The sequence below is a fragment of the Protopterus annectens genome, chromosome 13.part0, assembly GCF_019279795.1.
Source record: "Protopterus annectens isolate FY-2018-M chromosome 13.part0, PAN1.0, whole genome shotgun sequence".
NCBI lineage: Eukaryota > Metazoa > Chordata > Ceratodontiformes > Protopteridae > Protopterus > Protopterus annectens.
The window spans coordinates 572279718-572303180 of NC_056747.1; the positions used below are offsets into that span (position 1 = coordinate 572279718).

Genomic DNA, 23463 nt, shown 5'->3' on the forward strand with positions numbered 1-23463 from the left:
TACATTCATTTTTACCATTAAAAGCCATTACTTGTGACAATAATTACAGGCAGACTAACATTGTGAAACTAAGTGACACATATTGCATACACTCGAGTAAATATGAGAGCAACAAGTAAGACAGTGTAAACACATTCATAACTATGGGGAGCAATACATGGAATTCATTACAGTAGCCACTAGACAAATGGATGAACAGTTAGTAATGCTCTCTTAACATGCCAGAAAACATTTCCTATTCTGTAGTACTATTAGGACTACGGGTAGGCTGAGAAGGTAACATATTTTAGTGTGGTGCAGAGAGATTAGGTACAAACTAGAGTGTAATCCAGGGTGGGACAGGAAGAAAGCCTGTCTCACCTTTGACTTAAACATGCTTTTTTCAGCCTTTCCTTTCTTTTACATTGTAATGCCTACATTCCTTAAAACTAATAAACAGAGGGAAAAAAACACCTGCTTACTTTACTATCTTTATCACATACAATCACTGAAAATATTTTACTATATCACATGCAATATATCACATACAATTTATATCATAAAATGTTTTATATAAATACTGTTAACAAAAAATGTTTTACTTACAGTTACTTTCCCCCCTCTCTCCCTCTTTTTCTTTATTTTATAGTGTCCTGTAACATGAAATGGGGCACATGACTGTCAGTCCCCAAACAAGTTTAACAAAGTTAAAAAAACTCAATCTTTCTTAGCCACTATTTCTTGTAAAGCCACATTTCACAAAGTAAATTGATAGATTACAGTCAAACATTTATTCAATAATTTCAGTGTTGCTGGTCTTCCTGCTAAACCCCATCTCCCAATCTCAAGACTCCAGTTCAAGTACAAAGTGCTGCCGATTTTTCTGTTCAATTCCTCTGCTTTTTACTCTCTCTCTCCAGCATTTTTCTTTGGAACACTGGAAATGTTTCACTGGCAAAATCTCTCCATAAGCCTTACTATCACAAGACTGAGAAGCAGAGTCTTCTTCTGTTTGATGGCTCACCCATTGTTGGACAACTTTTTGTAGTTCCCCCTTAGTCTGTTCTGCATCAAAAAAATGATGTTGATCCTCCAGGAAAAAAATATTCTGAAGGCAGCTGGATATAGCACATTGAATCTCGCACCTGCCTCTCAAACTCCTTGACTGCAGACAAATGTGCTTCTCTTTTGCCTGGTATACACTGAATAATCATGTCCCACACACTGTTTCCAGTTTTTTTTAATATTCTGCCCTTCTGCCACATTTTTGACAGAATCAACGCTTTCTCCTAGTTTTATTGCATCTTTAATAATACAAGCCTTGGCTGCTTTCTCATGACCAAGTTTGGAGAGTACAAACAATGTGCCCTTTCAATTGATAAAATTATGTTGTGGGATAAAAGTTACTTATTTGTGCTTTCATAAAGTTAATGCAGTCTGTTCCCTACGGTTTCTCTGGTACAGCAGAATATCTCAGGTTCTCTCTGCATGTTCTGTCCTCTAACTCTACCATTTTTTGAAATGGCTCTTGAGCAGTCTTATACTCGGCCAGCCTTTACTTCATTTTGACGTCTGATTTTTGCATTTTTATCAGTTCATCTGAATAGCTGTTTAAAGCTTCTTTGATTTTTTTCATCTTTTTATTTCAGTTGATATACTCCCTTAATATTTAATTTATTTTAATCAACTCTGAGCACATCTGACTTTTTCTCTAAATTACTGGAAGCAATCTCTTCTACTGAAGCTGGAGCATGAGCTGCTTCTTGCTGAACAGCTGCAGGATTGCTCCCAGACAGTGTTTTCTCTCCACCTTTTCTGGCTGATTTTCTTTCAGGTTCTCCGCATTTCTTCTTTGCTAGCATCCAGGCAGAGTACTTAATAGGCAGTAACTGACTTTTCCTCATACTGACAATACCACTGTCTGTTTCTCGGTTTCTTTTTTCACAATGGGAGAGCTGAAATTAAGCTGTTGATCAGTATGCAGCCATCTTTGATGCCCCCCCCAAGCATATCAGAATTTTGGTAGAAATAAATTGCTTTTATATTATCTTATCGCAAGCCGAGTTCGTCGAAAACCTAATGATAGTCATTAAAATGTCGATCTACGAAAAGAGCGAAAGCTTTTAATATCGAAACTGAACATTTTGAAATGTTATGGTTGGCCACTTCGCAATCCATGCTGTAGAGAATGTAATTGATAGATATTCATGTGACACACTGTGTAAATGTAAAAATCTAAAATGAACACCTGTGTAATTAAATGGTTATTCCTTACCATACTAAGCTGTATATACAGCGAAAAGGAAAGCATTCAATTCTGTACAACCCGTGTGTAAAAAATGAAAATACGCGAGTAAAACCAACGTGAAAATGTTACTGGTGCGTTCATGTCATACGCAAATCAGCTACACTTTCAAAAGCATAGCGGTGGCAGTCACAAACTCTACAGGGGTGTATTCTGACCATTTCTCTAACACAGTTTGCATCCTGTACTGTCTCTCAATTGTTTTCCTTTTCTTCGGTGAAGTTACAGAGCCTGCCATAAGTTGTAAACGATCTTAATTTACTCTATTTTGTTTCCTAACCAAAACATGCAGGACAGCAGATATATCACATATATGTTTGCCTAATTTCACATGCTTGTGCCAGCCTTCCACGTGGTTCTGTGTCCTAGGTAATGCTAGTGCATTCAAAGCAGACACATTCTAAAAATTCAATTGGGAAAACAGGAGGGAACTTTGAACATGATGTCGCTCTGGTGTGCACCTTCCTAGGATGCCAGAATACATACACTTCAGTAAAATATGACAGCAGATCCTTCCCTTCAGGTGGGTAGGTTTCACATATTTTCTGGAAAGTGGGAATTACTTCAGTTTCAGGAAGAAATGCTAGAGCAACCAGTTGTTTCACTGACAATTGGAATATTACACATGTTCCATATAGACTAGCCAGACCAAGACTCTGCACTTTTCGCCAAATAGCCTGGCCAAAGTGGAATAAACATCCCTTACTGGTAACGTTACTGAAACTGTTGTGAACACTTTTAATGGCTGCCACCTCAAAATCAGTTAGTATGTATTGGACGGTAGGTTCAAAATTGTGCAACGATAATAGACTAAATACACACTCCTATAGAGAGTTATAAGCTTTATATGACTTTTTGGTTATGAGGCAATAAATGAGAGGTGCACATTTGCTGTTATCTCCATATGTGATGAAAGCATGCACAGTATATAACTGCCGGCAAAATTGTGCCTTTGTTAAATAAATACCGTCCATGAGCCACATAGTACTATTACACAAATCCTGTAGATTTTCCTGAGTGGTAAACACTAAGACGTGTATTGGTGTGTAGGTCCACCATTCGTTTCTGAACTAATGCACCTTGTTTCAAGCTATATTCTGTTACGTCTACTACGTTCAAAGAAATGTTTACAGTAGGGTATGATAACATCTTTCTACGACTCACTCGATTCACCTGCTGCAGCATAGACCATCTCGTTGGCAGGTGGACAATACTTTCCAAGGAAGTACTTGCTACCACGTTATCTACAACTACCGTTGGGATGTTTCTACAAAGTCAAGCTGTGTCCTTTAAAGTACGACACGTTGTATACCTTTCTACTTCAATAGGATCTGGTGCATGCTGGTGAGGGATGGACTTTAATAACGGTTCACCATCTGCAACAGTGATAGTAACAGCCCTACCTTTAAATTTATTTACTAGCTTAAACCTGCAACACCAGTAATGTTTACATTTTAAGGTTCTTTCTAAATTATACAGATAACCATCTATATGCAACATCTTCCGATTTCTTTGTGATGTAATAGTGTCATAAATGTTACCTAGGATTCCAGTACAGGACTGTGAAGTGTTAGCCATGGTTGTAATGCCTATGCGGTGTAACGCACACAGTGACTTGTACTAGTTTGCTACTTAGAGGTTATACGTGTTACTTCCGGGTAAAACTTTCTTTGGAAATATAGTAAACAAGCTGAATATATGTATAACCTACAGGTCTTCCTGCATATTTTTCTGTGAAGAATAAATCAACTGTTAATTGGCTATATTAAATTAGTTTTTTAGGAGCAACTGATGGGACATGGCTTCTGTGTATTATAGCATGTATTCCCCGAGTTCAGTGTGGGCTGACTATAACATTTCGACATGTCTTTTTGTGATATATTCAGCTTTCGCTCTTTTCGTAGATCAACATTTTGGTGCCAATCATTAGGTTTTTGATGAACTCAGCTTGCGATAAGATAATATAGACAAGCAAAAAATATTATTTATGGGTGGAGACTGGAACCTGATTTGCAATAGTGAATGTGTATTAGGGAGACCTAGAACAGAAAATTTAACAAAATAGGGTAGATTTCTGAAGAAATATATGAAAATATTTGGAATGGAAACTGTGAATTTACTATCAGGAATCTAGACTGAACATACACATTCCCAAACATACAATAACTAGGCTAGACTGGAGAGAAATGGCATTTCGTAAGAGCATGGATACATAACTGATACACATCCAATAACTATTTCATATCATGTACCAAAAAAGACTAAAATAAAAGATGCAGGACAATTAAGTAAAAATGAGATGCTGGTGCTCTCCTACTTATTTTTTAAACAGAGAGTAACTTAAGGAAGGAATTGGTAGTAGAAATGATTCAAGAGTTATTAGAAAAGCCAAAGGATTCTTCCCAATGGATAGCAAGGGAGTGGGATACAATGAAAATGGAATTTAAAAACATGGTAGAAATAAGAGAAAGAGATATGGGGAAGTGAAGTCAATAGGTACTCCTTACAAGGATTGGTAAACAGCAAAGTATTGCACAGGAAGGGGAATCTCACAGAACAAGAAGAGGAGTAATTATCGAGTGCTATAGGGGAAATAAAGGAGTATATGGATAATATGCATCAGTTTAGAAAGGTTGCTGTTAACAGCTCCAAAGTTCAAACAGTGTTTGCACAATGAATTAGGCAATAGCAGAAATTATTGTTGCCAGACTTAAGGAGCATATGGCAAGAAAACTAACCAGAGATCCTATAAAGGTACACTTCAGAAATTCTATGAAAATGTATATAAAGCAGAGGAATAGGAAAACCAAAAAGGTATAAATAGAAATAAATACTTACTGAAGACTTATGGAAAACTTAACTATGCCAAGGTTAGAGGAAGGTAAAGCTCAAAAATTAATAGAAAAACCAAAAAGGTATAAATAGAAATAAATACTTACTGAAGACTTATGGAAAACTTAACTATGCCAAGGTTAGAGGAAGGTAAAGCTCAAAAATTAATAGAAAAGACAGAGGGGGTACAATAATAAATGTGACATATAAATCAACAGGAACATATGATATTCCAGTGAAAAATTGGAAGCTAGAAGAAAGTGACAGACCTGGAAGGTTTTGTTTAACCATATTGTAACAGGAGAGACGGTACCTGCGTCTTAGAAGAAAGCCGTGGTGGTTGCATTAAGCAAAGAGGGTAAAGTCCCCTCAGAACCAGCTTCATCAATTCAATTTTACACTTTAATTATAAAGTGTTTATGTCTACACTAGCTAAGAGAATGGCAAAGGGTTTGCCAAAATTGATAGATATGGGTAAATATAGTTTTGTGGAAGGAAGGCAAACATTTGCCAATATTAATACAGCAATAATGATCCAGGCGGAGGTAGAGTGTAAGATTTAGAGAAAGGGTTCCCTGACAGAATAACAGGTTAGTTAGGAAGACATACGAAGGGTCAGAGGCAAGAATGAAGGTGGGAATGTGCCTCTCAGAGGATCTGTATTTGAATAGAAGAACCAGGCATGGGTGTCCTCTTTCCCCTTTGTTAATCACTTTATGCTTAGAGAAATTGGCAAAGAAAATAATGAACTCACAAATTCAAGGAAATAACTGCTATGGGAATCAAGAAATCTTAGCTGTATTCACAGAGGATATTATTATGTACTTGATAAAACCAGAAAAGGATATATTTTAGTTGAATATTGAGACTGTTTCAGGTCTTCTCAGGACTTAAAATAAATGAAGATAACATAAAGGCTATATAGCAACTTTGTGCTCACACATGAATTTGTTCAGCAATACCCATATCCATTGGGACATGACAAGATGAATTGTTTAGATGTATGAATAAGAAAGGATTTTATTATGGCTGCTAAGCAGACATGGGAAGTGACTAAAACAAAAGATTCTACAAGAATTGAGAGGTTAAAAGCTATTTATTATGGATATTGAAAGCAAGATACAAGCAGTGAAAATGTTTCGATTCCCTTTAGTTTTATATACAGAACAGGCACATTTTTAATCAACCAGAATGGAAGTTGTGGTCAATTAATAATAAAGGGTTGAAGGAATTTATTTGTGATGCGAAGAGGGCAAGAGTTAAGTGTGCAAGTTGTTTCTCTCCACAGAACAAGGTGGTTAAGGACTGCCTAATTTGAAGGGATACTTCAGAGTTATGCAGTTAAGGCTCATATACATAACAAAAGCAGAAGGTTACAAATCAAGTGGAAAGGTAGCTTGATGAAAATAGGGTGGGGGCATACCTCTCAATCTGGACAAAACCATAAATAATGGGGGGACAAAGGCCAAAAAGTAGGGACACTTTTTATATACTTCTCTTACAAACTTAAAAAGTTGACAGAATAACAGACTTTGGATTAGCAAGAATTTTATAAATGGTAATGAATTTGAAACTCAAATGTCTGTCATTATTTTCTGACTTCAGCCTTCAATGATTTGTCAGATAACTACAATTTTAAGAGAAACAGGCCAAAAATATGAAGCACAAATCTGAACATTCTGTGAAAATCTTTATATTTGACATGTATGGGGGGGGGGGGTGTCAAGAAATAAGGAGAAAGTAGAATTTTGGATGTCGGCCCTTAAGGAGAACAACAACAATCACACAGAAAATTATATCTGTAAATTTGCAGAAAATTACTTTAAGAACTAAGCCAACACGAGAATGGATGACAGCAAATTTAGCAATAGGAATGATTGCAAGAGGCATAGAAATTAGGCAAGAGGGGCCTAGAATCCAATGAAGAAAATTAGCAAAGGAAACAAGATACTGGGAGCAATTAAATATGGAGGGGAAGGTAACAGAGTGGGATGACGCCAAACAGAAGCTTGGACTGTGGATAAGAAGCTGTCTTCTATACCAAGGATTAATGGCAGAATATAAACAAAGAGATAGGGATAGACCAGTTCTGATAGAGTTTTTAGTTGACTTTAGAACAAAAGCTGCTACTAAAAAGGGATATACTTAGTAGGGCTTACAAAATAATGTTTTAACTAAAAAGAATCAAATCAGAAGAGATTAGACAAGACTGTGAAGAGAGAATGGAAAGGCAATATACAAAGCAACTACGTGAGGATGTCAGTATAGCTCAAGTATGTAATAAAATCCAGAAGATTCAGGATTTTTTTATGGAAGTGTTTACATAGGTGTTTTTATATTCCTAGCAGAAATCATCAAATATCGAATATCATCATACACAGCAACTCCTGTAGGAGTGATGGGAAAGAGAGAGACAATTGGGAACATGTTTTTGGGGAATGTAAACAGCTGGCAGAATATAAAAATTACCTACATTAGTACTTTGTCAGAAATGTTGGGAGAATAAATGTTCAGGTGAAGAAAATAAATTTAAAGGAAAGAAGGATTTCAGCAATTTATGTAATGTTGGGAGTGAATGACAATAGTTAATAAAGAAAACACAAATGCATGAAACTCATGAAAAGTGAGTACAACAGTTTTTATCTTCTTTATAGCTGTGTGTGTCCATGTCATTATTTAAATGGTATGAATGTAATAAAAGTATTGACAAAAAGAATAATACATTTAAAATGCACAACTGTCTAAATTCTGCCCCTAGGCAAAGTCACACATCACTTTCAGTAGATGCTCCTTTCAAAAAAGAAGAAAACAACTGTTTTAAAGTGCTTAATTAGGCATCAAAACACAATGTGTACAGACCTACATTGTACATATTACCTGAAACAGTACAGCCTTCATGTTGCATTTGCAACTTGTGTTTCTAAACAGATGTCCAGAAAGAGGTACTTGGCTGCCTAAGTGGTATCCCTGGTTACATTCTTTGACAAGGCCTTGCACAAGGTAAAAACGATTCTGGACTCCTGACCTTGCAGTTTATGTTCTGCTTACTGAAAATTCTAATATACTGACTATATTAAAGATTGACAAGTAAGTGCAGGTCTCTCTGAAAAAAAGGACTGCTACATTTTGATATTCTGATATGCCTTAGAAAAGGCAAACTTTTCTGATGGCAAATTGATCTCCCATGGGTCCTCTATTTTTTGGCTTAGATTATAACAAAAGAAATCAATCACTACCAAAGATGTTAACCACAAAACACTGCATTTCAGCATGTGCTTCCAGTTAAGAAGACGTCATGTGTTATGAAACACATGCATTTACACAGCAGGAAGCAATTTATCAACAAGAATTGCAACAAGCTGTTTGGTTTTACTGGACGTGGCTTTATATAGTGCAGTATAAGGACTTTTTTGAAAGAAGAGTTTTGTAAGTAGAACTAACCATGACAGTAGATGCTCAAATGATCACTGTTGCAGTAGCCTTAGCTATGAGGGTTATATTCTGCCAAGGGTGGGATAGCCAGCCAGCTTCCAAAGCTTCAAGGCACCTTCCACATGCCTAAACTGTCAAGCACCTGGAGCTGAGCTGTCAAAAAGACAAGTTTGGGTGTAAAGCCCTTCAGAGCTTTCCTGCCAGCAAATAGAGGGAGGCTGAGCCCTGAAAGGAACAGACAAAAATAAATATCCACACCCCGGCATAAAAAACACACCAAAAAAACAAAGGGGGTGGAGGAAGGGTGCAGATATTGCAGGAGTGATCATTCAAAACAGCTACTATTATGGTAAGTTTTACTTGCACAACTGTATTATGTTCATCATATTGATTAGTGCTGCAGCAGCCTTAGCTATACAGGTAGCTTAACTTAGCTTACTACATTACAGAGATGGAAGGAGAAGATTCCAGAATCCTCTGGAAAATGTTCAAAAGAAAACTTGATCTGGATCTAGGGAAAGAATCAAGCTTATAGTGTTTTGTACAAGTATGGACACAGGAGCAAGCAGAAGCTTCTAGAATACTTACAGAATCTAACCATTTCCAAAAAGCTACAGATAAAAGCCAAGGCTCTGGGAGAGTGGGTCTTGACGCTGCCCGGAATATTTTTATGTTATGTTGAGTATAACAGAAAGCAATAGCTTTAGACAACCACTTGGAAATAGGTTGTCTCTTCTACTTACTTTCACAATAAATGAACAGCTGGTCCAAAGATCCGAAAGATTTAGCTCCATCAGCATAGTACTAGAGTCGTTTGTGGACGTCCAAAGAATGGAGAATTTTTTCTCATTCTTATTTAGGTTCAGGAAAGAAAATGGGAAGACGAATAGTTTGGTTTAAAGTAAACTCAGACCCCACTTTATGCATAAAAGAAGGGTTAGTTCTCAAAGATCCATGTCCTTATGGAAAAATAAGATAAGGTTGACTGACCATAAGGGCTTGCAACTCAGGCACCCTTCTTGCAGAGGTCAGAGCAATCAGTAAAACTGTTTTCCATGCTAAGAACCTCAATTCAGCCAGATTACCTGGTTCAAATGGAACAAGTGTTAGTTTAGTTAAGACAAAATTAAGATCCCAAGGATGGGCCACTAGTTTTCTTGGAGATTTGTTATGCAAAAGCCTTTTAAAGAACATGACGCTGCACTGAAAGGAGGAAGATCCATGGGCAGACATGCTGACATGGCCAATAAATGAACCTAGGCATAGAAATAAGAAGGAAAGAACTCACAAATACTGTACAACCACAGAATAACTACCCCTGAATGGATGTTTGTTATGTTGTTGACACAAACTAAAAAACAATTTTCCATTTGTTAATATATGACTTTCTAGTAGCAGGCTTTTTTGCCCCCATTAGTAAGTGCTGGAAATCCTCAGTAAACTGGTCCCTAAAAGGAATTAAGACCCTATCATCCAGGCAACCAAATTAAGTTGCTGGATTACAGGGTATATCAAACACCCCTATTCCTGTGCGAGTAGATAACGTCTGGAAGGAAGCTTGTGGTAATTGCCCCTGGTTATTTCCAAAAGAAGGGAGAACCACTGTTAAGTGGGCCAGAAAGGAGTCAACACAATGATCACGGAGGTTTCTTCTGAATCTTCAGAAGTTCCCTGATATTAGTGGAAGGGGTGAAAAAGCATACGGGAACATTCCTGTCCAAGGGACAGAAAAGACTTCCATCTTACTGTCCTTCTTGGATGGAGTCCTACAACAGAATCTTGCCAGTTGATTGTTCAGAGAGGAGGCAAAGAGGTCTACTTCAGGAACTCCCCATAGATGGGTCAAATGTTGGAAGACCCCCGATCTACTTTCCATTCATGATGGTCTGCCCTGTTCCTGCTCAGCTTTTCTGCTACACAGTTTTGCTCCAATGGAATGCAGGATGCCTCTGAAATGAGATTGGGAAGCTATATAACAAGCTTATATGGCTACTCTGCAAAGTGGGTATGACCTGGTTCCCCCTTACTTGACGTACCACATGACTATGGTACTGTCTTTAACCACTTGAAGAGGTCCTGGGGGGCCAAAAACTGTTCAGAAAGTTTAGTGCCTTCATCAGGGCATGCATCTCCTTGATACTGAAGTGCCTGCATCTGTCCTTGGAGTCCCACAACACCTACACTTTTATCCTTCCTGAAACGGCTCCCCAAGCATCTGTGGTTACTGACTGCTTTGGAGCAGGGAGAAAGAAGGGGAGACCTGGATTTAAGGATATCTGTTGCCTCCACCAAAAGATGTCTCTGACAACCCCCAGCACTGGGATTTGAAAAGATAAAGAGTTCTGATGCTGGCACCAAAGCGATTTCAGATCCCACTGTATCTTTCGCATTTGGAGTCTTGCCAGGGGTATCACGACAATCATAGATGCCATGAGACCCAAAATCCTGAGGTATTCCCTCGCAGTGACCGAAGTCTGAGTAGAAAACATACGAAACAGATCTAAATAACAATCTATTCTTCCTGTGGAAGAAAATCTCTTTGAACCGAGGTGTCAAGTTGGCATCCCAAGAATACAATCCTGTATGAAGCAGTAAAGAATTTTCTCTTGGAATCCCAGCTTGTGTAAGAGATCTCTCAACCAAGAGAGAGATTCCTGACCCTTTGTCAAAGACTCTGCATATATAAGCAAGTTGTCTAAATATGGAAAAAATGTGGATACCATGTAGCCTGCAATGAGCTATACCTAGAGATAGACACTTTGCGGACATTCTTGGTGTAGTGCATAGTTCAAAGATCAAGGCAGAGAACTGATAATGTGATCCACATACACAAATCCTTAAGAAGCGTCTGAAGTCTGGATGAATAGGGATGCAATAAACATCTTTTAAGTCTACTATCGCCAGTAAAATTGAAAGAGGAAGAAAAGGTAACAGGTTGTGAAGTGACATAATTTTGAATTTGGCACCATCACAAACAGGTTTAGGGAAGAAAGATTCAGAACTGGTCTCCAAGAATGTTCTTTCTTTGGCACCAAGAACATCCTCGAATAAAATCCCTTCCTCATCTGGGAAGGAGGAGTTGGTTCTATTACTCCATGGGAAAGCATGTCATGAAGAACCAGTGGAAACAAGAGAGTCTGATCGGGAGGATGAGGAATGACCTCGTGGAAAGAAGGAATTTCCCCCCACAGCCATCTGTAACCTTGATGAATGATTTTCAGAACCCATTTGTCTAAAACTATCTGTAGCCAAAGAGAAAAATTGAAATTGATACTTTCTGGAAGAAAAAAGGGGCCAGGATAGGAGGGGTTCACAAGGACTATTGAATAGTCACTCAGACTAGCTGGACTAACCTTGGGTCTTGGGAGGTTCTTTTTGGAGTCCCCTTGCCCTTTCTTCTTAAACATTTGTTTACCTGTATTTTGTTGAGACTGTTTATTCTGTTTTTTGACAAAACTAGATGAGGAGATAGAAAATATGTTAGTAAATTTGGAGGAGGGCTGACAAATCTTACAGATTCCCTGGATCAGCTTGCCCCTTTCAACACACTTTCTGATCTCCCCTACAGCAAAGGGACCAAACACTAAATCACTATCATGGGGAGAATTTAACATCAGCTGGGAGGTTCTGAAAATGCACCAAACAAACCTCCTAAAAACAGTACCAGTGGCCATAGCCCTGGAAGAATTATCAACAGAGTTTTACACACACTGCAAGCAATAAGTAGTGACCTGTGCAATAGGATAAACCTAGGTTATGTACAGCAGTTTCCTCCTCACAGCAAAAAAAAACTGCAGATAAAATATTCCTCATACTTTCATGATTTGTCAGAACAAACTAACACAGAAGCCTGACCATTCAAAATTCTGAAAATCAAAGTTGCAGAAGTGTACACTTTTTTCCCATACCTAGGAATAATTTCCTCATTCTTACCAGAAACATACGATTGGAATGAGCTAAGTGCTTAGCAGAAGGGGCATCGACTAGAGCTACATCTGGTGGAACTTCCAAGATGACTGTACAATGAGTAACAGCTTAATTTCAGCTCTTCCAGTCTGAAAACTGAAGCTCAGAAAAGAGAGCCAGTGAACTTGTCTTTTTGGGTAAATTTCAGTAACTGGCTGGCAAGTGCATTGACTAGATGACAACAAAAAAGAATTTCAGAGAACCTGAAAGAAAATCAATTACAAACCGTGAAGAGAAAACACACTGACTGTTAAGGATTCTGCAGCTGTTCTACAAAAAGCAGTGCAAGCTCCAGCTTTGGTACAAGACCTGACTTCCAGGAACTTAGAGGGGGAAAAAAAAGTCAAACGCACTCAGAGCTGATTGAAATAAAGGAACCACTGAAGGAGTAGATCAACTCAAATAACAAAAGGCTGGAAAAAATGGAAGAAGCTTTAAACAGACATTCAAAGGAGGTGATAAAACTGCAAAAATCAGAGGTCGAAATGAAGAAAAAGCTGCTTAAGAAGAGATGTTTCAAAAAATAATATATAGTGTTCGAGGACAGACCTGTAGGAAAAACCTGAGATTTTTTGCTGTACCAGAGAAGCTGGAAGGAACAGACTGTATTAATTTTATGAAAGCACAAATAAGCAATTGGACTGGTATTCCACAGCAGGAGATGATAACTGAAAGGGCACATCATGTGTATGCTTCAAACCTGGCCATGAGAAAGCAACCTAGACCTTTAACAGTAAAGATGCAATCCTACCAGCAGGAAGAGTTGATTCTGACAAAACTGAGGTAGACGGACAAAGTACTAAGAGTGGAAGACAGTAGGAGTGTTTTGGAAAATGATTGCTCACTGTATACTAGGTAGAACAGTAAATTTATTCCACTAATCAAGGAATGTCAAGAAGCAGACATGAGATTCAAGCTGCTATATCCAGCTATTTTCAGAACATTCCTTCTTGGTGGGTTAAAATCATTTTTGATGCAGACCATGCTAAGGAGGAAATACAAAAAAGTTTGTCCAACAAAACAGGAGGTATCAAACAACACGAAATTCAGCTTCATGTCCTTCTGGTAATAAAGCCCATAGAAGGACCGTGTCAGTGAAACCTTTTCCAATATTTCAAAGGAAAATTCTTGAGAGACAGAAAAATAGCTGACTAGAAGAACCAGGAGTACATTGAAAATGAAGCAGAGACTAGATATGAGAGATGGCGATTAACAGGAAGAAAAACCAGCAACTCAGAAATTGACAAATAAATGTGGGATTACAAAGCACTAATTATATTTGTAAAACATGACAGAACAAGAAAACCTGAAAATACTGGACTATTTTTGACTTTGTTAAACTTGTAAAAGAGCATATGCCCTACTTCATGTCATTAATGTTTGGAAGAACATTTCGGAGAGGGGAAGAGGAAGGAAAGAGCTAACTATAAGTAAAACAAAATTTTGTTTTTAAACAGCAGTATTTTTATAATCCATGACATAAATCTGCATGCTATAAAGCAAAGCACTCTGTTATTTCAGTGACATATGGGATACTAAAGTAAACACTGCCCCCCTTAATTTTTATCATTGTTCAGTTTTAAGAAATGTAGGCATTGGAATGTAAAAAAAATAGAATTAGAAAAGTATGATCAAAAGAGCAGGATACAAAAAAAGATGTTTTTTTTTTAAACTCTTGCATAGGGTAATGACCGAATTAAGACCCTTGGCTTGATCTAGTAACAAGTTTTAAGGGGAAGCAAAAAATAAAAAAGAACATTGAATATAATAAAAGTTTTTCCTCTACCAAATAAATGAGTGCTTGTAGAGGCAACTGTATATCTGGTTCTTATGTCTCTATGGAGACAATCTGATAAGGGAGCAATATAAACAAAATATCTTTCTTTCATCGGCAAGGAGATAATGTTTTCTGAAAGCATCCAAGTGTTTTTCCAATCTAGGAGAAGAATAAAGATAAGACAAAAACAGACAAGCTCTTAGTAGAAGCACAGGCTGTACACCATGTGTCTTAGCATTGATAACCTTCCTTATAGGTTAATCCAAGTCTATGAGTGTTGCTGTCAGTTTGGGACAATTGTTCCTATTAGAAGAGTTAAACTTCAATATTTGAAGAAGACATACATAGTTTTGTATGTCAGTAAGGTAATAGGCTTTAGGGGTGTTCTGGGTGTATGTTTTTTTTGGTTTGTTTGTTTGATGGTTTTCAGTAACACAAAAAGCTTTGGAAGACATGACAAATTCAAATGGATATGACAAGAGGCAACTGTATAAAAAGTTCAAATGGATAGGACAAGAAACAACTGTATAAATAAAAGATCAACCTACCAAACATTAATGTATGCATATAATAAAAAACACAAAAGCTGGAACTAGACATTTAAAAAAAAACTGTTACATATAACAGGTGGGAATAATTTCTTAAGATAATGATAACACTTTCTATATTATCTTTAAATACAAATGGACCCACACATACATACAAAAAAAGGAGAGAACTACTAAAAAATGTAGAGTGCAAATAGCTATGCTACAGGAGATGCAAACTACTAAAAAATGTAGAGTGCAAATAGCTATGCTACAGGAGATGCATTTGGAAAGAACTGAACTAAGCATATGAATGTGATACAGAAAGGATTTTAGGATGGTTACTCAGTGTAGTATCTGGGACAAAAAAAAAAAAAAAAGTACTTATATTAATTCCAAGAAGAGCTCCAATAGTGACAGAAGAGGATAAAAAATATAATAATGGCAGATTTGTAATACTAAGGGGCTACTGCAAGGGATGAGGATTACACTGGCATGTATTTATATGCCAAATAAAACTGCTATAATTGAGTTTAAGAAAAATCTAAGAGAAATAATCAGCTTTCAGCTTATTACTTCTAGGTGGGGACTGGAATTTGATTTGCAGCAGTGAGGATATATCTGGGGATCCCAGATGGGAAAATATAACAAAAGAGGGTAGATTTTTGAAGTATTTTATGAAAATATTTGGCATGGAAGATTTTAATTCAGCACTAGGAGTTTGGAGTGAATTTATCTATTATTCCCCAAAGTACAAAAATTGGGCTAGGCTAGACAGAATTTATATTTCACAGGAACATGTGCATTTAATTGAAAGTTCTGATGCACATCCAATAACTATTTCACATCATGTGTGAATAATAACTAAAATAAAAAGGAGACACAGCTGCTTTCCCACCCATCTGTTGAAAAGACAGGAATTTAAGGAATAGGTAGTGGAAATCATTTGGGAGTAGAGAAGACCAATTTTTTTTCTGAAAATATAGCTAAGGAGTGGGATAAAATTAAAGTGTAGTATAAAAATAGGGTGGAAATAAAAAAAAGGCAGATATGGAGAAGAAGTAACAAGAATTATTTAGAGGGAATGACAAAGGTTAAAAGTATTGTAGAATCAGGGAATCTCACAGAACAAAAATAGGAGTAATTGCAGAATGCTAAACAGAAAATAAGGGATTACCTTAATAATATGCATGAGTTTAGAAAGACTTGTTGTTAATCAACTGCTTTTTATTAATAAATCCAGAGCACAAAAACTTTTAGCACAATGATTCTGGCAATAGAAAGCAGAAGGGGTTGTTGCCAAGCTTAGGAAGCTATAAGAAGGAATATGACAAAGAGATCCTGTACAGGTACTAGAAATATTTCAGAAATTTTATAAAAATCTGTACAAAGCAGAGAAATATGAAAATCAAGAAAAGGTACAAATGGATATTTTTATGGAAGAATTAAATATACCAAGGTTAGAAGCAGATTAGGCTCAATTACTAACAGAATAGGAGGAAATTACCTAAAATATAACCAATCTAAACGAAAGTCCCAGGATGGTATTCCTATGGAAGTTTGGAAGCTAGAAGGGGAAAAAACTGATAAAGATCTGGAAGGGTTTGTTTAACAGTATTTTAAGAGAAGTAGAAACGCCAACATCCTGGAAGAAAGCGGTGGTGGGTGTAACACCTAAAGATGGTAAAAATCCCTCAGATCCGGTTTCATATAGGACTATTTCAATTCTAAACCATGTGTTTATGTTGGTTTAATTTCATTTAGTTGAAAGTTTAATATGTGAATACGCTATTATGCAACTTATTTTTGCGAATTTCAGAATGTGTATGAATTAAAATATCAAAAATGGTATAGTGGAAGATCCAATTCAACCATCTTCGAACTGCAGCACAACATTCACACTTGGAAGAAATTTCCTAATGTGTCCAAACATCGTTATGCAGGGGGGAAAAGCCACCCTTCATCCCTCACACCCCCTGGTACTTTAATATACTAACTCAGAGATCACACTGCAGTGAAAGAAAGGGTACATGTCCCGATCCCCACTATAATGCAATCTGCACCCGGAATGATGACTTCAAATGAGTGAATGCACACTAGCATTCGCTCATCTGAATTCACAACAATGGAATTCAACATTCCCAAATCTTGCCGTTGTACTTTCACACTTTGGTGCGGTGTACAACGGACTCCCCACTAAATAAAGTTAAACCGTTTTATGTCTATAACGGCTAAAGAATGGCAAAGGTGATGCCAACATTGATAGATATGGATCAATGTGGTTTTGTGGAGGGGAAGCAAACGTTTGACATTAACAGAATATTGATCTAGTGGGAAGCGGAATACAAGAAAATACCACTGTTGTTGGGTCTTGATGCACATAAAGCATTTGACAGAGAAAGGTGGGATTTTATAATCAGGGCAATGGAAGCACTGGCATTCCCTGATAAATTATAATGTTGCTTAGGGAAATATATGAAGGATCTGAGGCAAAAATTAAAGTGGGTGGGTTCCTCTCCATTAATTTTTATTTAATAAGAGGAACCAGGCAGGGGTGTCCTGTTCCCCCTGTGTTATTTGCATTATATTTAGAACAGTTGGCAATGAAAATAAGGGACTCAGAAATTCAAGGATATAACTGTTATAGTAGTCAAGAAAAACAGGCTTTACTTGCATATTATATTATTTTATGCTGATAACACCAGAAAAGGACATTGCAGTGTTGTCGAACATTTTGAGACAATTTCAAGACTTTTCGGGGTAAGTAGGAAGAGACTATTCAAAAGATAATACAAAAACTGAGAAATTGGAAGCTCCATTTTTAAGACTACAGATGGCAAGATACAAGCAGTTAAATATGTTTAGTCCCTTGAGTTTTATACGCAGGTCAAACATATTTTTTATCAACCAGAGGAGAAGCTGTGGATACAATTAATAAAGAAGTGAAAGATTTTATCTGAAAGGGGAAGATGGCAAGAGTCAAGTGGGATAATCTGATTCTTCTGATAAAAGATGGTGGCATGGGATTACCCGATTTTAATGAGTATTTCAGAGCTGCACAGTTAAGGAATAAGCAGAAAGCTACAATTCAAAGTGGAAAGGCATGACAATGAAACAGGGGGTATATGCTCAAGAAATGAAAGACTGAGATTTTGGATGCAGATCTCCAAGGAAAATAAGAATAACCGCACAGAGAATTACATTCATAAAGAAGCAGAAAGTATTCTAAGAAATAAGCCAACACAATAATGGGGAAAGGAGATTCTGCAGATAGGGATGACTGCAATTAGGGATACAAACAATAGGCAAGAGGGGGGTTAAAATTTATTGGAGAAAACTGACAAAGGAACCAAGGTATTGGGAGCAAATAATCAGAAAATGAAAGGTAATAGAATGATAAGAGGCCAAGAATTTATTTGGACTTCATGCTAGAGATTGCCTTCACTATCAAAGGACTGATATCAGAGAATAGGCAAAGAGAAAGAAATAGGGGGATCCTAAGCGAAAGACCAGCACTAGTAGAGTTTTTAATAGAATCTAGAACATAAGCTGTTGCTAAAAAAGGGATAATTAGTAGAGCATATAATATATTGCATGATAACTATAAAAATCAGTGAAGGTTAGAAAGGATTGGGAATAGAAACTGGAAAAGCAATTCACAAAAAAACAATGGGGGGATATAAGTATGCTTCCCAAATATGCAACAACTTTTAGAAGATTTAGGATCTTTGCTTGGAAGTGTTTATGTAATTTTATATTCCAAGTAGACTCCAAAGAATTTTTCCTCAGGTAGACAGCAAATATTGGAGGTATGACGGGGAAAAAGAGGTAAATGTGAACACATGTTTTGGGAATGGAATGAGTTGCAGACTTTAAAAATTTTGTGCAGATTACTCTCAGAAATAATGGGTGAGCAGATTGGTATAAATGAATTTTTTGAGCTATGATACACAATCAGAACTGCCTAGACATAGTAAGGCCTTGCTGAGTCCAAGTATCCTGACTTCCAAAAAAGCAATTGCTAGAAAATGGAAATCAAAGTCTAAACCAATTGTACTAGAAGTAGTGAGTGCAGCAACAGAGATAACTGGGATCTTTAGAAAAGGTTAGGAACAAATACATAGAAAAAAATGGGAATTGTGGGAACAAAACCTGCAGAATATGTTTTTGAAGAAGGAATGAAGTTTAAAAGAAGGCAGGATTTGAATGAGCTATGTGATGTTTGACTGACAATGATTGGATATATTATAAATGATGTATAATGTTTGCAACTAAAAGTGTCAATTGCATTTGTTATAATTTTTATAAATGTATTGTCATAAGTGATAATTTAATATAGATGTTTCTTGTTTAAAAGAAAAAGCTATAGCTGCTGGGTCAGGTTTGGGAATAGTCTATAAAAATTTAAAAGACTGAGGAACTTTATACATCCTAACTGCCTTTTTTAGGGGCAGTGGCTATCAGGAATTTTGCAGTAACAGTCCTCTAAAGCAGACAGAATCGAGGAATGGGCATGGGTTCTGGAAAATCCTTCTGTAACAACTCACAGTATTTTCTGATGGACTGAGAAACCTCAGTGTTCTCACACTGAAAAACACTGGGAATTCTAGCAATAGTCAGTAAGAGAGAAACTCCCACAATGAGATTCAGAAACTGAGCCCTCTTGGAGTATGAAATCAGAAATCTGAAAGAAAAAAATCTGTATCCATCCCTGTAGCTTCCTGTTCAGACTCAAAATCGTGAATCTCTTCAGAAAAAGAGGAATCCCTTCAGAAAAAGAGGAATCCCTCTTTCTTTTACCAAAAACTAAGTTTCATGAAGGATCAGTAGCCTGAATTAAACACCAAGTCAGACCACCCAGTAAACTACTCCTATCCAAATAAAATGAGAAGTAGATGATACACGATTGGTTTTCTGTTTCTTTTTGAGATGAAAAATGGGGCCACCCATATTACTAATGGGATCAGCAGTGGGTATGGGACTTTATGACCTTGGACAGTTTGATCCCGGATGGTTTGACCCCATAAGGAAAACATTAAAACATTCAAATTACAGCTCTAAAACCGTATAAAGATAAATGATCAGATATTACATAAGTAAAAACGCAGAACAACATGTTGTAATAAATAAACATTAAAAAAATAAAAAAAAAACCCTATGTAACTCAAAAAAATAAGCTACTTTCAATACCAGAACTTGTTCTTCTTCTTTCGGCTTTTCCCGGTTAGGGGTCACCACAGCGGAACTCTGGTCCGCTAATGACTGGCAGTAGATTTTTACGGGTGCCGAGGTGCCAGCTTGACGCCCAACCTTCAACAAAGGCACGCCCATTATACGCATGTCTTTCGAATGCCACTCGACCGTGGGGAGGACATGCAGACTCCACACAGAAGGCACTTTCAATACCAGAACTAACAATACAAATTGAAATAAAAGTTAAATGTAAAAATGTAACACACAGACGGAAAAATAAACAAAGTAATGGAATGAAAACACTGTATATTACAAAAAAAATAAAGACAATTACTGGAGTTGGTAATCAGCTTGTACTACAGATACGGAATGCAAAGCATGATTAATTACTTCTAAAGTACAGATGCAGCATAACAGACTAAAAATATGAGACTACTGCCACCTGTTGGTCACCACTGAAATGGCATGGCAAAAATAAATAAATAAACCAGACAATTTGACAAAGAAAAAAATGTTATATACAGCTCAGTTACTGAGAAAATGTCAAAGATTACCTACAAAAAGAAAAAAAAAAGACATCATGTAATTGTTTAAAATATCTGCATTTGAAATACATGTAATAATATTAATGTTTACAATGTTAAATAATGCTGATTTTAAAAACTTGTTATTAATTCAATTAATTATATTTACAATTTAAATAAAATGTTAAATAAATTAACATTATGGAAAAAAATCAAGATTGAAATATTAAGTAATAAAATGCTTTTATAAAACTTTAAAAACTTTTTTTATATAATTGAGGTCACATAGCCCACTAACTACTCCCACAGACAATAAATATAAAATTTAAACATGAAAGTGTGTACAATTGCATTGAGGTCAAATCATCCAGGGTCAAACTGTCCTACTTCCTTAGCAGCTTCCCCAGGAATGGGCACAATATTCTGACACAAAAGTGAAACCTTCCCAAATCCCTCTACCAGTACAGACTAGAGTGGTTCTCACTTGCCCACTGAGGAGACCCCAACAGCCAGGACATGGCTAACCTCCAGTCCATAGTTCCTGTAGGTGCTATACCAGATGAATCCAAAGGTAAAAGATGAGTGGTCTGAGGTACAACAAATGAGCACAGCAGAGTCACCCACTTGTGGCTGAGGAAAACTGCTAGCCTGCTGTGGTGGCATAGGCTTTTTGCTTAATTTTTTTATTTTTGTGGCTGGAAGAAGGACTGACCATGGCACCAGTAGTTTGTTCCATGGTCAAGCAAAAACGGGTGCCTCTTTCAAAGTGACTTGAAGCTTTGGAAGCTAGCTGGCTGTTGTACCTTTGGCAGGATATAACCATACAGATAAGGCTATTGTACATACAAAACCTCCAATCAAAATACACGTTCAATTATTCAACTAAGTAAAACAAATCGATAAAATAACACAAAATCTTAAAGGACCATACATAAAACACATACACAAGAAAACATTAGAAAACTTGCAACATATTAGCTCACAACTTTCAACCTCTGGTCTTTTAAAAACACTTTATATTTATGGTTTCATTTAGTCCTGGATGTTCATCAGCTCATAATCTTATTTGCCATTCAGTTTCTTTTTCACCAATTCGATTCTTAAAATCACCACCCCTTACGTTTTTCTGGACCTGCTCTGTCACAAAGCATAAAGACGTTTTGTAGTTTTCACACAACCTACTAAGTCTATACAGTGCATTGTTATTATAATAGAATAAAGATGTTCTTTGATTCGTTTATTTAATGTTCTGGAGGTCATTCCAACATAGAATGTATCACATCCTGAACAAACTAATATACACAATCTCCCTTACATTTACAGGTAAATCTCCCTGTAACAGATAATGTTTTTTTTTTCAATATGGGGTAATATAATAAAATAACCTTCATAAATATATCTACAAGTGCTGCACATGACACACTTGTAGGTTCCATTTTCTTTCATAGTAAAAGCTGGTGTAACTAAAGCATTGTCACTTTGTAGAAAAGTTTTTAAACTGTTATTTTTCTTATAAACAAACAATGGCTTTTCCCCTACAACTTTATAAATATTATTATTGCCACTTAAAATTCTCCAATTGTCACAAATGATTTTATGAAAACTACACCTAACCGGGAAAAGTCGAAAGAAGTAGTATTGTCCATGGACATATCAAGACTACACATAGGGGTGGTCTTACTACAAGTCATACCAGGTAATAATTTCTCTAAAGGCTTAAATAAATTAGGAGCAAAATGTGTGCGCCTTTTAGAGAATACTTCTTTGACACTAGTCAACAGCTGTTCTTTCTTATATCCTCACTCTAATAAACTCAACCTCTTTCTCAAAATATGGCTCCCTCGTAATTAAACCTAGAAGCCCTAATATATTGACCCCTAGATATATTATTTTTTAATAAACCCAGGATGTTTGCTATTAAAGTGCAAGTAACAGTTAAAAAATGTTTCCTTATGAAAAATACAACTTTCAAAATTAGCAGTATTATTCATAATTTCAGATATCAAACATTACAAAACAGAACCACTGTGCTCAATTGACAGACAAGCTATATCAAATGCAAGTGTAGAAACCATGGAGACTAACAGTTGACCATCTAAGGGAGGACAGATAAAAAGTTATCAAAATACAGTATACTTACAACAACTGCATAGTAGTGGGCACTTCCAACACGCAAAACTACTCTCAAACCTGCATCAGATAAAATCCACTGCCGCGGGATCCACACTTCTTTTTCATACCAAACCCAGCCAATAAAATCTCTTAACTGGCTTTCTTGAGTGATGTCATTGAAACTGGCAGGCACAGGCATGTCAATGACAGGTCCAGACTGAAAAAGCGAAACACAAACGTGAAATTGTCTCATTTCTGTAAATTGATGGTACAAGCTATAGTCCGATGATGGTCTTCTTAGTCAAGCAGATTGACCATTTTATTGTATACACATTCAAAAACACTGCCAAAAATACAAACTATGAATTCCAAGGTACACCTTATTTCATTAAAACGATGTCAACATTTGTTGGATGTCACTTGAAAGCCAGAAGCTAAGAAAACTGTACAGAATTAGAAACTGTTCACAAACTAAAAAATCAGATTATAGCGGACAGTCACTATAATATTATGAAACCAACAGTACTCTTACCCTTGTCCACTGCAGAGCACAAGGAGTTTTACTGAATACATTTCAGGACTTTATCTTTGATAAATCTGTATTGTCCATTCAGTTTAAACTACTCAAATAATAAGTGGGTAAACTACTGAACAACAAATAAATGTGTCCAACTATGTTCTATGTTTTTTTTTCTTTATTTTACATACTCTTTGTTGACCAGGTTAGACCCACTAGGCAACTGTTCTCTTTTCAGGAAAGACCCGAGGTGTTGTTTAAGTGGACTAGTGGGATTTGGTCAGAGCACCCTGGAACTT

General features: G+C 36.5%; 1 protein-coding gene across 2 annotated transcripts in view; it reads right to left on the reverse strand.

The window, feature by feature from the left end:
- Positions 1–23463, reverse strand: part of GUSB (glucuronidase beta) — an 875001-nt gene that overhangs the window by 772042 nt on the left and 79496 nt on the right. For both annotated transcript variants that reach the window (XM_044054225.1, XM_044054224.1), the window contains exon 2: positions 22676–22864. In XM_044054225.1, coding sequence (XP_043910160.1) covers positions 22676–22864 — 189 coding nt within the window. The remainder of the gene's footprint in view (positions 1–22675; positions 22865–23463) is intronic.